This window comes from Micromys minutus, assembly GCF_963924665.1.
Source record: "Micromys minutus genome assembly, chromosome: 1".
NCBI classification, from domain to species: domain Eukaryota; kingdom Metazoa; phylum Chordata; class Mammalia; order Rodentia; family Muridae; genus Micromys; species Micromys minutus.
The window spans coordinates 80,825,532-80,841,181 of record NC_137969.1 but is presented as its reverse complement, the minus strand read 5'-3'; the positions used below and the strand labels follow the sequence as shown (position 1 = coordinate 80,841,181).

At 46.5% G+C, this 15,650-nt stretch overlaps 1 protein-coding gene across 2 annotated transcripts in view; it reads right to left on the bottom strand.

Moving 5' to 3' along the window:
- TNN (tenascin N) overlaps positions 1-9,083 on the bottom strand; it is a gene marked incomplete at both ends in the record, with an annotated part of 55,799 nt that extends 46,716 nt beyond the window's left edge. The window contains 5 exons of one of the 2 annotated variants that reach the window (XM_080920824.1): positions 504-593; positions 1,682-1,867; positions 6,206-6,469; positions 7,216-7,590; positions 8,647-9,083. In XM_080920824.1, coding sequence (XP_080776950.1) covers positions 504-593; positions 1,682-1,867; positions 6,206-6,469; positions 7,216-7,590; positions 8,647-9,055 — 1,324 coding nt within the window. The remainder of the gene's footprint in view (positions 1-503; positions 594-1,681; positions 1,868-6,205; positions 6,470-7,215; positions 7,591-8,646) is intronic. The other variant, XM_080920825.1, reaches the window with a different exon arrangement.
- Positions 9,084-15,650: the final 6,567 nt, after the last annotated feature.

The following is a 15,650-nucleotide window of genomic DNA, read 5'->3' as shown; positions in this document are numbered from 1 at the left end:
ATTCTGGTTGAGATTCGACAACTCACTGCTGCACATCTTATAAATATTCTCAATAGACAAATGCTAGCTATATCAGCACTCCTGTGTGAGGGTCTTAAATATAATCTCCCATTTCAGAACAGACTGCTTGAGTGTAGAGATTAGGCACAAATACAACATGACAAATAGTCTAGCTCATGTGACCTTGGGGAAGGCAGTTCTGTATGCCTATTAAGCACCTTGAGACAATAATGACTCAGTGACTGAAGCAATTAAAGTCAGAAGAAAGGCATCAGGGATAGTATCTCCCCTTGACTCCAAGATCCCAGGAAGTTTTTTTTTTTTTTTTTTTCCCATGACAAGAAAAGAAGTGAAATGGGAGAGATTTGCTTTTGTTCTTCTGCCCTGCCCCCCAGTATAGATGCCCATGTAGGGATCCGAAGCACCTCTCCATGGAAATCCTAGAACTGTCATACAGAGACAAGAACAGTCTGAAGATGTGAAGACGATAAAAAGCTCCATACCTGTCCTGCCATTCAGGAGAATTGGCTTTCCCTCCAGATCACCTCTTATGGGCACAACTGTGATTTTATATTCTGTTCCGGGCTGCAGACCTGGAAAAAAAGCAGCCAGCATGAGTGTGAAGGCAGGCTCCAGACCCCACTCTCACTCAGCTTCTACCTGGGTTCTTTTTGTAATCCCCAAAGCTAACAGCCGAGGCAGGTAACAAGCCTTGGCATCAGTACAATGTGACATGGTAGACAGCAGATGGCACTGAGTCCTTGGCACCCCAGTCCTTTGTTGACTATTGAGTACTTACTTCCCAATTTTATTTATAGCCCAAATGTTTTCCAGCCCCTAACAACAAGATTCACTCAAAACTTCTTTCTTATACTAGAAGAAAGAAGGGAATCTGGGCTAAATCATCTCCCTGTGCAAACAACTTGAGTGGTTGTTCCTCATGACACAACCATTCAGACTCCACTAGCAAAATGAAAACAGACGGTCGCATCTATGAAGCCCACACACTTGCTCTCCTCTCCACAAACACGGGGAGCTGTGAGCTCTTCTCTCAGAACAGAACTAGGACATAGGCTGCAGAGAGAGGACCCAGAGGGTGGACCATGAGGCTAACGAGCCTGAGGATCTTTCGTTTAGATGCCTTCTTAGAATGACCTGTGTTATTCGTGACTGTGTACATGTACCATGTTTCTAAAAGAAGACCTTGAAAAGCATAGTACTACAAAACTTGGTCTATCCCTGCATCCTTACTCCCTGGGTACAGGTCTTCGTAGAACTAGTTCAGTGATCTAAGAAAGGATTCCCTACCTGTAGGTAACACACCCTTCTTGGCATGATACTCACTAAATCAACTCTTCTTCCCTCTCTATCTCTCTCTCTCCCTCTCCACCCTATCTAGACAACATTTCTCCAAAAGAGAATACACCATCGAATACATCCTAAAATATACATAGGGCCTCAAAAATATACTGACTTGAAAAGACATTTGCAACATATACTGTAAATGAACTGTCCTGAAATTCCAGCCCTTAAATGCTGTCATAGAGACAGCAAGCCACCAGAGCAGGCTTATATCTAGGTGTCTAGAAACAAGTGTGGTTCCTACAGCCCAGTGTACACTGCTCCCTTCCACCTTTGCTCCTGCATCCAGCATCTGGAATCTCCCAGTGTAGACTCTTACCAGTGATGTCATATCTACTCTTGGGATCACGGCTCTTGGGCACAGTGACCTCAGTCACTTCCTGCCCTGTCAAGGGGCCATACCGAAGCTTGTAATAGTCCACCTCAGTCAAAGGGTTCTCCCACTCCACATCAAGGGATGTCTCAGTCTCTTCATTTACCCAGGCCGTGCCCACCACAGCAAGATCTAGAGCAGCGATCAGAGAAGACAAGAGAAAATGGTTGAGTGCAGGGGTCACAAATGTCCAAAACAGCCCATTGGCCACTAAGTCTGCTCCCTTTCTTGACACGCTGAGAGCTGGCTTCAGCTAAGGACACAGTCTTTTACAGGTTCTGGAGCTCCCCCAGGGAACAGCTGGTTATTGCTCTTGGCAACCTCCATGGAAGGCACTCTTGCTAGAAAGACTCTACTCACCATCCCACTGTGCACTGTGCATCTCATCCTCCCACAGACTGACCAAGTCAGAGCTGCTCCTCTGGGGCCAGGACCCAAAACACCAGCCAGGCTGAGCTGCTCTGATCTGCTGTTCTCCCTTCAGCTACAAAGTCCCTGTCCTTGGCAATAAAATAGCCATGGGAATAGATGCATGGAAAACTGGGGCAATACATTTCAACTTTTCAATATATAACATTTTTAGTACAACTAGATCCTTCCTCTAACTCCCAACTTACAGTAGATGGTGCTCATATGCTTAATTCATATTAACCCAAAACAAAAGTGATTTTTAACTTGGTCCTTCTTTTCATCTTCCCCGATCCTTCTATCAAATGCTGTCACTAGCTCCCCAGTGTATTCATGCTTCCCTGTTGCTCTATTCCATAAAGGACACTCATCCTATGCCTTTGTGCATAGTAAAACACATAGGGCTAAACATTTGTCCTGCCAATTGGAAAATAACCCTAAAATTTTAATTCAAATGAATGGCACTCTATGGGAAAAACCTTTGGAAGGGGTCAAATGAGGGCTTTGTGAACACTTAGAATTGCAATCGATGTATCCAAGGTTGATAGAGCTTGCTCTTAAAGTATGAGACAGAAAAAAAAGAGGGGAGAGGGAGGGAGGGAGGGAGGGAAGGAAAGAGAGAGGGAAAGAGGAAGAGAGGCAGAAAGAAAGGAAAGAAGGAAGGAAGGGAGAGGGGATGGGCAGACAAACAGACAGAAATTCCAAGACTTCCAGCCTTGCCCCCTTCCAAGGTTTTGTCACCTTTACCTTGGAGGCACTTCCACCCATTGTAGCTGATCACTCATCAAGGATGTAAGACAATGAACTTTTATATTAGGCAGAGTATGAACCCAATGATCCCAAGGTCCCTCTGTTCTGAGTATCTCTGATTCTCTCTTCTATAGACAAGAACCTCTCAGAGCCTTTCATCTCGCCTGAAGCTTCTACCTGCTAGGCCCAAACTGTTTTGAGACTTCTTTTAAATAGAGAATTCCCCAAGTGAAAGGCCAATAGGAAAGTAATGAAGGTGACTTCAGGATCGTGGAAGAGGTCCTACATGGCTTAAGAGAATTGGGAAATATTCACAAAGCTTTTAAAAAGCAAGGAATTAAGGAGAATGTTCAAGATGGGAATAAGTATTATTAGGTCTAAAGCTCCCTGAGGTGTAGGGAAGACAGATTTGAACTTGAATCAGTTTAGACAGAAAGACAAACTTCACAGTAGTGAGATTTTACAAATCCTCAGAGGAAGACTTTAAGAAGAGTTGCTGAGGCTTTGGAACATCTGTTCCTGCCCTTCCTTGGGAGTCTCCACACTTTCCTGCCTGTAGCAGATGTAGCCATAGACAAAGGCAGTCCCTACTGCTCAGAGTTGGCCTGGCCCTCATATCTGTTCTGAATATTCTCCGGTGCTCATAAGTCATTCAGAGCATCAGCATTAGCCAAGGACACTCTGCAAACACACAAGACTGAGACAAAAACAAAGCCATTCTATGACTGTGTCTGAACACAGACAAAAAGCAAGACTATTGTCCACAAAAATGACAAAATGTCCCCTCTCCTGACTAACAGGCAAGGCAGCTACTTCTTTCCAACCACAGCTTTGTCTGTGTCTAGTGAGCCCTCTAACTAGAGAAGAATCCCTAAGATGCCCAACCACAGTTACCTCCTTCTCCCCCCCCCACACACTTCTTAACAATATCCCAATCAAAGCAAATCCCTGTTCCCCCAGATTATCCAAATTTGAACCCTATATTTTAGAACCAGTCCCTCCTTACATACTCATCGAGACACCCCTGGAGTTCCCCCATCATGTATTTTTTCCTAGAATAAAATGAACAACAAAATCCAAGTTGCTCAACTACAGGGGTGTTTCTAGTGATTGCTAACAAAGGCCCCCCTTAAAACTGCCACACCTTTCAAAGCCCTTTTGACACTGAACTACTCAAGTTCACCATATTCCTACCACCAAAACAAGAGAGGCAGCCTTCTGTTTTTATAAAGATGACTACAAGCCAACCTTCTACCCATCCAGATCTTTCCCCAGGGATTTAGAGTATATTTATCAGTGCCTAGAACAGCACCTGGCACCTGGTGGGTCCTCAATGAACAAGTGTTGGGTAACAGAAGGAATCAGTCACTCAGACAACTAGACTGATCCAAACTCTCAAAAGTCAAGGCTGCTTAGATGAAATGCCCTACAGTGGGGAGAGGGAACTTGTAGAGCCCACCTCCAGTAGACAGACAGGGCATCAAGTGGAGGGATGGAGTTGCCATCCCACAGTCAAAAACTCTCACCCAGAATTGTTCCTGTCTAAAAGAACTGCAAGGACAAAAATGAAGAAGAGACTGAAGGAAAGAAGGTCCAAAACCAGCCCAAATTGGGATCCAGCTCAAGGGGAAGCCCCGAGGCCTGACACTGTTACTCCTACAGACAGGAGCCTAACATGGCTGCCATCCAAGAGGCCCAACAAGCAACTGAAGAGTCAGATGAAGATACTTACACCCAACCAATGGACAGAAGCCAGGGACCCCTGTGGTTAAATTAGGGAAAAGCTGAAAGAAGCTGAGGAGGAGGGTGACCCTATAGGAAGAACAGCCACCTCAACTCACTTGGACCCCTGAGATCTCTCAGACACTGAGCCACCAACTAGGCATCATACACCAACTGATATGAGGCCCTGACACATATACAGCAGAGAACTGCCTGGTCTGGCCTCAGTGAGAGAAGATGCACCACACCCTGGAGAGACTTGAGGCCCCAGGGAGTGGACAGGTTTGGGGGGTAGGGGTAAAGGAATAGGGGCGGGGGACATCCTCTTGGAGATGGGGGAAGAGGAATGGGATGAGGAACAGTCAGAGGGTGAATCAGAGGGGAATAATGCCTGGGCTGTAAAAAAATTAAATAATAATAATTATAATAGAAATTTTTTAATGAATATTCATGAAAAACTGGATTTCTAAAAAGTGTTAGCTACTATACAGCTATATAGTGTAGCTCTTCCCCACACCTAGAGAAAAAAAGCTGCCTTTTAAAATGACTTAATATGTGGATGGGGTCTCACAGGGTAGCTCACTCTGGCCTGGAACCTGTAATTCTTCTGCATTTTCTCCTAAAGGCTAGAAGTACAGACATGTGCCACTATATCTGCTGCTGGTGCTGCTGCTGCTGCTGGTGGTGGTGGTGGTGGAGTTGCCGCAAAAGACCTTTAACTACCGAGAACTCAGTCAAAGTGGTCCAGTCACTCTGAGTCATTATTTCCATTATAATTCCAGATTCTTTACACAGAAGTGTTGATATTAGCCACTGTGTGTGTTCATTGTGTGTGTGTTTGTGTGTGGGTGTGAATGCATGCATGTACAGATATGTTGATATGCAGGTGTGTGGGGAACAGAAGGAAGCTTCATGAATTCTTTCTCAAGACCTGTCTACCTCTGCTTTTGAGACAGGGAGTCACGTTGGTCTGGAGTTAGGCTAGGCTGACTGGCTCTTCCTCCCCAGCATTAGAATTATCACTGCTTACGTAGAAATCATTTTTAATATGGTTTCTAAGGACTCTCAAGTCCCTAGCCTTTTCTTAATGCATGCTCAGGAATGTTTATGTCATTACATTACATGTGATGGGACAACTTGTATACATTTCTGAATAGAAGTCCCCACCGCATCCTACCCTACCTCTGCTTTCTTTATTCTTAGAAGAACACTGCTTCGAGTGTTATTCCCAGGGCTTTCCTTATTTGATGCAAGTCATAAACCCCTCTCTACTCTTTTAATTCCCTAGATGTTCACGAGACATGAACCTGGTGCATTAGTGATGTAAGCAGTGGCGTTTGTTCTTCCTGCCAGTCTGGTGCTGTCTGATGGTACAGCGGAGACCATGCCCCAGAGCCAGGCAAGCCAGTCTCCTTCATCCTCCACCCTGTTCTGTATCCAAGGTTTTGGGACTCAGAATTAACTCTGCCAGGCCCTTCACCTTGGTTTCAGCTGGAAGGAACCAGTAACAGATCAGAGAGCAGGAGGGACCTGTCATCTTTCCTCTCCTGCGGGGATGTAGCAGACAGCCTGTATCTGCAGGTTCCTCACCTGTGGTGGCAAGTAGATGCTGAGGGGTGCTGGAAATGTCTTTCTTCACGTTACGCAGGGTGACTATGTACTTGGTGCCAGGCAGCAGGCCGGTAATGTCATAGGTGTGCTGCTCCTTGGGCACCCGGACCTGTTTTGTCGCTTGCTCCTTCCCCAGGGGGTAGTAGCTGAGCAGGTAGTGGTCCACCTCGCTCGAGGGCTCCCAGCTCACCAACAGGGAGTTCTCCGTGCTCTTGAGCAACTGCAGACCTTGTGGAGCCACCACTGCAGGCAGAAAAGGAATGGGGGGGGGGTGAGACTTGGTAGCCAAATGGATATCCTCTACCATCTACTATGAGCTTAATGCTATGGTGGTGGGCCTGCAGGATGCATGTCAAGTATCACAGCATTCTTGACACTGGTCCCCTCGAAGATACTGTCTGGTTGCACTAATGCAGAACATGTGCATTCTATCAGAATCAGGATGACCACCACCACCACCAGGAATAGCCCCTGGGGTGTGCAAATATTTGTGCAAATGCATATTTTCAGAACCCTCCCGGGAACCTCTATGTGGCAAGCTCTGGCCATAGACCCCGGACTTTATTCTTTTATTTTTGTTTTTTTAATTCACTGGACATTTCACACGAGGATACAATGTATCTCAATCATACCTACCCCTCACTTCCTCCCCTCGGCGCATTCCTTCTCTGCTTCTTGTACTTCCCTCCCTTTTCCCTTCCCCCTTCCCACCCTCCCCGCCTCCCTTTCTTTCCTTTTGCATATATCTGATTAATCCCATTAGTGAGTCCTGTTTTCACTTGGGTGTGCAACCTGTCCACTACTAGAAGCTACACCCAGCAACCATCAAGTAGGGGTGGGTGAGACCTAGGAGCCCCTTCCCCAGCAGCCAGCTCTATTGTTAGGCCCTCCAGTTGGATCATTATTAGGTTAAAGGGCAAGGCTCCTGAATAAGACAACTGAGTCCACAGATGGTAGGAAGGGTGACCCTCAAAGCACATGACTCTCACCTTGGGAACAGTCGGGGCCAGTAAAGCCCATCTCACAGTAACACTCTCCAGTGTCACAGAAGCCATTGCCACTACAATCCCCAGGACAGCGCTGCTCGCTGCAGTCCTCCGCCGTGAAGTCCTCGTGGCACTGGCAGACACCCCGCACACACACACCATGCCCACTGCAGTCCTGGGGACAGGCGGTGTAGGCGCAGTCGACCCCCACATAGGGCTGGTCACACACACATTGCCCATCCACGCAGCGCCCGTGGCCGCTGCAAGCCCCGGGACAGGTGGGCTGCTCACAGTCAGCGCCCTCCCAACCCTGGTCACAGTGGCAGCTGCAGGTCTCAGTGAAGAAGGTCCCGTGGCCACTGCAGTGGCGGCTCAGATCTGCCAAGAAAGGAAGACATGAGTGAGGAGCGGAAGTCTCCTTCCTTAGAGACTAGTCAGAGATGGCTGACACTTCCTTGATTTTGTGGGATCTCTATGAGGAAAACGTTTTCTACTTGAGCCAAATCTCAGCTTCTCTTTTGTTTGCCTTCCTCCTTGAATAGTGGTGACTAGCAGTTTTTCCATAAAGGGACTTTAAACGATCCCCATTGGTTGTTGGGCGCTGGCCTCCAGGGGCAGTGCTCCAGGGAGAGAGGCAAGCGGGACTTTATCTCATCCTAGAGCTGGACCCAGCACTGCTGGTTGTGAACTGCAGAGAAGCCCGGGCTCAGTGATGGATGAGCCGGGGCATTTGGTCAGGGCTCTCCTACACAGCTAGGGGAAGAGGGAGGTCAGGGGAGTCAATACAGTGCCTTCTGCCTCTTGGAATGTCGTCTTCCTGTCCTAATAAAACTTCCAAAGTGTGGTTACTGGCAGGGGTTGGGGGGGCAGAAAGGGGCTCGTTTCACAACGTCTTCTTCACAATGGCATGTCTCTGGTCCCTAGTTTTATACCTGGCACTTAGGGGTACTCTTAACCAACAATAAAAAGCACCACTCAATGTCACCTGAGCAGACGTGTTCTTAAAGGATGGAGCAGGGCTCCAATATACACCTTCTCTAGTTCACAGACTGTGCTAGCTGATAAAACAGCCTTGTTGGACAGCTGAAGAAACCTAGAGAATTCCTCAACATCAAATTCAGCTTCTTCTCTCTTCTTTCTATACCCTCATTTCCTCCCTCAATAGCAATTTGGTCTGTCAGCAGAACAGCCCTGGGATGGTTCCCATCTGATGCCATTAGTGCAGGAGACCAGTTTGCTGAACCCTCCCTGCCTAGGCTTCCAGATGCCCCTAAAGCTGGATCAGAGAACAAACAGAGGGGTATGGCCTGTACCTTGACAAAAGCCAAGTGTATATGGGACATGCACCAAAATCTCACAGCACCCATGAGGCTAGTGGAGGACCCAGCACATAGTACACACTGTTTGTAGACTGAATACCAAAAGTAGTCTCACCAGCAGCTCCCTGGCAGCAGCGGTTGGTACTACACTGCTCCTTCATCTCTGCCATCTCTTCCTCCAGCTTTTTCACCCGGGCTAGCAGGTCCTGGACACTGTCTGCCAAGTCACAGTTCTTCTGCGGTGTCTGCAGACGGATGTTGTGCCTGAAGATAATGTTCTGCTCCTCTCCATCCTCCCCGGGAACCAAGAGTGACGTCCCATCATCGCTGAGTGACTGTGGGTCAGTCTCTACTTGAACCAGAGCAGACTTGGGCACATCAATCTTGTAGGTGTGGCTGACAGTGACCTGTTGCTCTTTGTTACTGCAGCCCGGAGACTCTGGAGTGGCTGGGGCTGAAGCCACTAGGAGCACAGAAGTAAGCAGGAATCCCAGGGGGAAGGCAAGCATCCCCCACAGACCCATTCTTGGAGAAAGGGCTCAGACACTCCAGGAGGCCTAGATCCAGAGAAAGAACACAAAGAAGCTATGACGGCTGTCTGGAAGTAGCTTACCCCTTTTTTTTTTAAACAGATTCTAAGAGTCCAAGCACTGCTCACAATATCAGGAAGGGCTTCATTCACATTCACCTAAGCCAGCCTTTCATCTCCCTAGTCCTTGGTGTTTATAGGATCCTGAATATCAACCACTTCTTTGATCATCAGTAATTACTGCACATAGAATGCTTGCTATGAGACAGGAACTATTCTGAATATCCAAATCCCCTAACTGGTTCAGTCATCACAATGGGCCCATTTTTAGCCCCAGTCTCAAAATTGAGCTTGCATGTGCTAGGCCAGTGCCCTCGTACTGAACTACACTGACATTTTTTTATCTCTATTTAAAGACAGGTAGACTGAAGCACACTCGCAGGCACACAGCTAAGAGTGCTGCCCCTTAATTCTTTCAATGCTTAGAAGAGGGTCTCTTGTTTACTACTTAAGTTTTTATCACTAAGTTACATATACCTCCAACCCAGGAGGAGGATTTGAACCTGAGCAATCTGACTTTCGGACCCTTGCTCACCATCACAAATAAGAAGGGACCGAGACAGTCGTCCTGAGTACCACAGCTAGGAAGTGCAGAGACTGCTCAGTCCTGCTCAAGCGTCCCGCACCGGATCCCCGGAGAATAAGGATGTCTAAAGGAGAGAACCTTATCTTCAAGCCCTCTCACCTGGAGTTGGAATGTGCTCGTGTCTACATCAAACACCTCCATCCCCACATGCTGCCCTCATCTGATCAGATGTGCTGAAGGGATGTGTCCAGCCAGAATGGCACCAAGCCAGTGCTCTTCTGATGTCATATCTGTATCTCTTTGAGGGGCACAGTGTGGTAACTCAACACATGTGTGCACTGTGCAGTGATCCAATGGAGTAAGAAGCACTTGCGTATCCTTAAACCTTAGCTATTTTGTGTGTTGGGAGATTTTGTATTCATTTAGTTATGTTGCAAAAGAGGGATCTTCATGTGACTCGAGTGTGCCACACAGCCCTTACCCTGCCCATTGCTTGAGGCATGTGTTATTAATAACAGTGAAACTAGTTCAACCTCTTCCAGGCTCTTTCTATATCTTAGGCACTAGGACCATCTCCAGGTGAAATGGAATGGTCAGGGGACATCTCACTGTCAGGATTCCATTAATGAGTATCTATGCATTGACTGAACATTTGGAAGGTTGGTGAGGTCAGAATGAATGGAATTGGGTGGCAGGCAAAGAGATGGGCACCTGACTAGCCAAGGGCAATTTGATGACAGGGTGGAGGGGTGTCCTTTTCCCCATGTAACACTGCCTCAGAAAGCTACTTGGAAAAGCCAGGACAGTTGTACAAGTTGAGAAAAGAGAAAAGGCAACATCCAGGTACATATAAATCCATCACAGACATCCCTACTATGCTGATCCTAGCAACCTGAGCCAGGGAAGAAGACAGGCTGTGCTGTGGGGTACATGGCAGCTCTGTCCAGAAAAGGATCTGAGTTCATGAACGTGATTTAATAGGAAAGCCAGGGGCTCTGCTTGAGACCTCTGCGAGAAGGTGGAATCAGGAAAGCCAGCAAAATCAGTTGGAGGGTAGGTGTAAAATAGAAATACGGAATAGAGATTCATTCAAAAGTTTATCTCAGTGACAAAGCAACCAAACACAAATTGTCCACTTGACTCCAAAGCCAGGAACTGAGGATCGATGGCCATAACTACTTGCTGATGACAACCAAGAGCAAGGCTACAGATTCGGACCTGTCAATCAATGGAGCCGTCTCTCCTAGGACCTGCTGTGCCCACTCAAGCACCTACTGTGGGTAGAGCAAGGCATGATCCCCTCTGGGCAACAACAGAGCCAACAAAGTCAACCCTGCTCACTCCCACCACCCAGCACCACCCTGAGAATGCTCACTGCTCCTGAGCCCTAAATGAAATGCAGATGGTTTGGGTTTTTTGAGATTTTGGGGGTTTTCTGAAGAAGTTCCTAACAAATGAAGAAAAAAAAAAATAGGGAACTCCTGCCATTAACCACAGCAAGGCTGTCCAAATCCCTGTCTTACATTGTTTGTTTTTGAAGCCTGGAATATGAGAAGGCCCAGAAGCTCTTGCAGAGCCCTCTGTACTGCCTGTCCTGAGTTGTACCAAGATGCTCTCGTTAGTCACAGCCTCTCAGATTGCACATGTTGAGCTCAGATTTTCCTGGGCAGAGTGATTGTTCGAAAGAAGATGAACAGGGGAAATCCTCAACCTAGCCCTGTGAGGTGTGAGCAAAGAGGGAAGCTGCTGGCTCTGGCTCCAACACGTGGCAGGGGAGAGCCTCTCCTTGCTGAACAGCATGAGGAAAGCATGACTTCATCCTCCGCATTAGTATGCATGGCACACCACAGAAAGCTCTCTGTGTGGCGGGAGGGGGCACACCAAATTTCACCGAGAAAAACAACAGATGATACATTTCTGAAGAAAGATGATTCTTTGTGACGTAGCACCTGATGGAAAGTGGGGGAGATGCTGGAGGAATCCATGAGGCAAAGGGCATTTATACACAGGAACCATGGAAACCAGGGGTTCTCCCAAGAACTACTGTCTCACTGAAGCTGAGCATCATTGCAGGAGGAGCACTGAGTGCTGAGGAGGACTGAAATGAAATGGTGGCCACAGTAAATGCTCTCACTGTGGTCACCATGAGAAACGCTTTGCTTGGGACTTACTTCTCAGCATGACCTAGGTGGATGGTCCTGAGATACACTAGCATCACAGAGTTCTAGGCTCTCTCTTATTAGTTGCTGCAGCTACTCCCGTGGCTTTAATTTCTAGCCAAAGTGGGTGATGTAAAAATCCAAGCCCATTCCCAGCCCAAAATGCCTATCAGCTCATGGATACCAATGGCTAGGATGGCACAGGTCCCTCCTGCTTTCTTAGACACATGGCCTATAGCTTTGGCCAAATAGTTTGTGGATTACATAATAAGGGACAATAGGTCTGTGTGTGATTATTAGATGGTGGGTACTGGGCCAAACAATTAGAAACCATTAGCTTGAATTAATCCTCACAATAATGACAGTCAACCAACAATATTATTTGTCATAAGTACTCAAAATGTTAAATAATTTGGTCAGAGCATTCAACTAGTTAAGCAGCAGAGCTAGGGATCACACACCAGGTCTACCCACTCCTCTTGTCTGGATTCTTCATCTTTCTGCAATATAAACTGTAGATGTGGAAAGAAAAACACCAAATATCCTCTTTCCTGCTATATTTCCTTCAAGAGAGAGGCTCTGAAAGGAAAGGGAAGCCAAGGCATACCAGGTATTCAACAAAACATTAATAAATCAGGAACGGAAGCCTGGACTTGCTTGGCCTTTGGCCAGGGCAAACTGATACTTGGAAAGATGAATTGTGTTTTCCTCACAGGGAGCTAAGGTCCTACCACTTCCTACCACAAGGCAGGCAACAGCAGAAACTAGCAAGACCTCTATCCATCAGGGCACAGTAGCCTTAGTAGGAGAGACCGTTTCTCAGTTCCCAAGGACTTCTCATTAGGGCTGTATGGCCTTTGTGTCACCTCATTCTTGCCAAAGAAAGACACACACTAAGTCAGGGAAAAAATACTACTTACATCAAATAGAGCCGTTTCCAGCTTCTAACCACTGGCAAAGAGCTTTGTACTTAAATTCAGACCTTTCTGTGTTCCTTCATGACCTCATCCTGCCTAACGGTTAACCACAAGCAAATGAGTGTACTGCTTTGGGTCTTAGAGAAGCTGTATTACAGTGGATTTCCAGTAGAGTCACTAAGAAGATATTCTATCCCCAAATAATAGGGTAGACCTCATTGAACAACGAAGAATAATGAAGAAGTGGGTGGTTCAGGCTGTCCTGATGTCACAAATGTCATTGGCAACCTTCACTCCTTCCTTTACTCTTTTTGAACATAGTTTGTCATCAGTCTACAGCCTGACCCCTGAGTGGTTCTGAGTCTTGTGACTAGAGTACTTGATCTAGAAAATACGTTCTCAGGCAGCTGAACAATCGACTGTGGCATGACCCATCCTGGATATGAGACCTCAGACAACCAATGTCCCCATTTCCCGTTCTTCAGTTTGCAAGAGAATCTAATACATGAGGTAACACTGATTCCACTAGGGCAATGTTAAGCCAAATGCACACAAACATTCTTAGTTGTGACTCTGAGCAGGCATTCCATACAGGATGAGATGTGGCTCTATACAATGGCACATTCCAGGCTGTGTGCTCCTGGTTCACTGGGTCCACCTAATGAGTCTCCAGGAAGTGTTTATAAGAGTTCTCACATCGTAAGCAACAACCCCTCTGTCTATACATGCTGCCTAGCCACCAAAAAAAGACAAGGAATGAAGCACCCAGTTCAGCCCCGCTCAACTACTTTTTCAGGAGTTTCGACAGGCTCATTTTCTTTTATCAACTAAATCTTAATCTGCCTTTTGCAAAGGATCCAATGAATGATGATAATAGTAGCTACCATTTTCTAAGCACGCCTTATATACCAGTTTCTATGTCAAGAGCTTTAAAAGCTGTCCGTGAACAATAGGCAGAGATGATCATTTATCCCTGTGGGAATGAATTAATTTCTCATAGAAAGGGTTTTTGTTAGCCTCCATGGACCAGGCTCATCCACAATGGAAAGATAAAATAGACATGAGATCTAAGTTTGGGGAACTTCTTTTACCAAGCAAGTCCCCAAAATGATGAAGTGTTAGCCCTTCTACAATTAGTCCTGTTCTCCACAGCCATGACGAGCACTTGCTTCAGGTGAATCCTAATGAGGAGAGATTCATAATGAAGAGTTACAATTTCTTTCTGTAGTTTAATGTGGTTTTCTATACATAGAAACAACTTTAGAGTTCCGGTCTTCTATCAATCTGAAGAGCCAATGCTAATTTCCAGGAATTTACACTGTTCTACCCCCATTGGCTATGCACATATGTAGATAGCAGCTGGTTGGCATCTGCCTGCGTCATCTATGGTGGACCCAGGCCAAGCTGCTGACCATCAGGAGCCAGACCTGATATTACAACACCATCGGCTTGCAGACTGGTGGTTCCAAATGCTCCAGCAGAACCTAAAGCATGACCTCATGTCTGCAGCCAGATCCTATGGGAGCCAGGGCTCTGGAAGGGGCAGAGTTTCCATGGGCCTGGGTATAATTTCCTCAGGCATCATCGCAGAAAGAAGCTGGTCTACCCTACATGTCAAACCACAGCACGGCACCAGAGTGAAAGCCAGAAGCCACAAGATGGGATGGAAATCATCTGTCCTAGTTTCCTTGCTTTGGGAATCAACTCGCTTGTAGACATTAAAAGAATTTGGAATAGCATGAGAAAAAGTCAAGTTGTATTTCTCCTTTGTTTCTGAGGGAAAGCACCCTGGTGTTGATACCCGATACCTCCTCCTGAGTCTTCTCTTGACACTGTCACCATCACCCTGAGTCTGGCTCACCTGTGCAGATGTGGATAATCCGTAATTTTTATGTTGAAGTTATGATTCTGTAAATGCTTATATAAGCTAATCTGGTCCTTAGGAGTGAAACCTGTCTTCCTCCCCTCCCTCTTTACCCGGCCCTCTCTCACACTACAAACCTATAAAAAATCATGTCTTCAAAACCAGTCTCCCACATCACTCTCAAAGTATCTGAAAATGAGAAGTAGGGTGGACACACACACAATCTGTGAGCCCCTTTCTTGGAGTCTGCAAGCATCATATTCATCAGTTCACACAAAAATCTCAAAGACACAAAAGTCAGATATAATTTCCTAAACATGTCCAAAATGAAAGCTCTGTTTTAGGAGGACAACAAGCTATAACACATAAGAAATCGCACCGAGGGAAGAGGTCTTTGTAAGAAGAAACACAAATAGAACTAAAGAAAACACTTCCTCCCTCTAACGTGCACTGCTCCATGTAGAATCTGATGCCCTACATACGGTGCTTGGCAGATAAGGGCATGGTGCCTCCTGGCTTGGGAGGAACAGAGTCTAATACTAGTTGAGGACATGGTTCACAGGTCCTGGGAGATATTTGAACTTAATCTAGATTAATTTGCCTGGATTTCCAACAGTGCACTCCGCCTACAATCTTCCCCCACATTAACCATCCCCCTCCCAGTCTGTGACAAAGCCTCAGGAGAACTCTTACCTGAGAGGCTGCTGGGTACCACTTCCAACCCTCCTGCCTCCTGTGAGTTGGTCCTGGTACTGTAGACTCAATGCTGGTCTGTCCCTCAATTTCTTCTCCCTCTTCTTCCCTCCCTGGGTTTAAATCAAGGCTATGACAGAGGAGGAGCCAATCAGTGGGACTCTGGGATTTTCCTCCCTTCCTGGACTCTGGTGAGGATTGAGCAATTCATTCTCTTATTCTAACTAGGAGAAGGAAAAAAATATACATCCCCCTTTCCTTCTTACTTTGATTACACAGCAGCTAAAAATACCAGAGGCTGTTTCCATTTAAGTGAATGCAGAACAAGGATATTAAAACGTTTGCATGTCTCTTGGCCAGGAGCTGAGTCT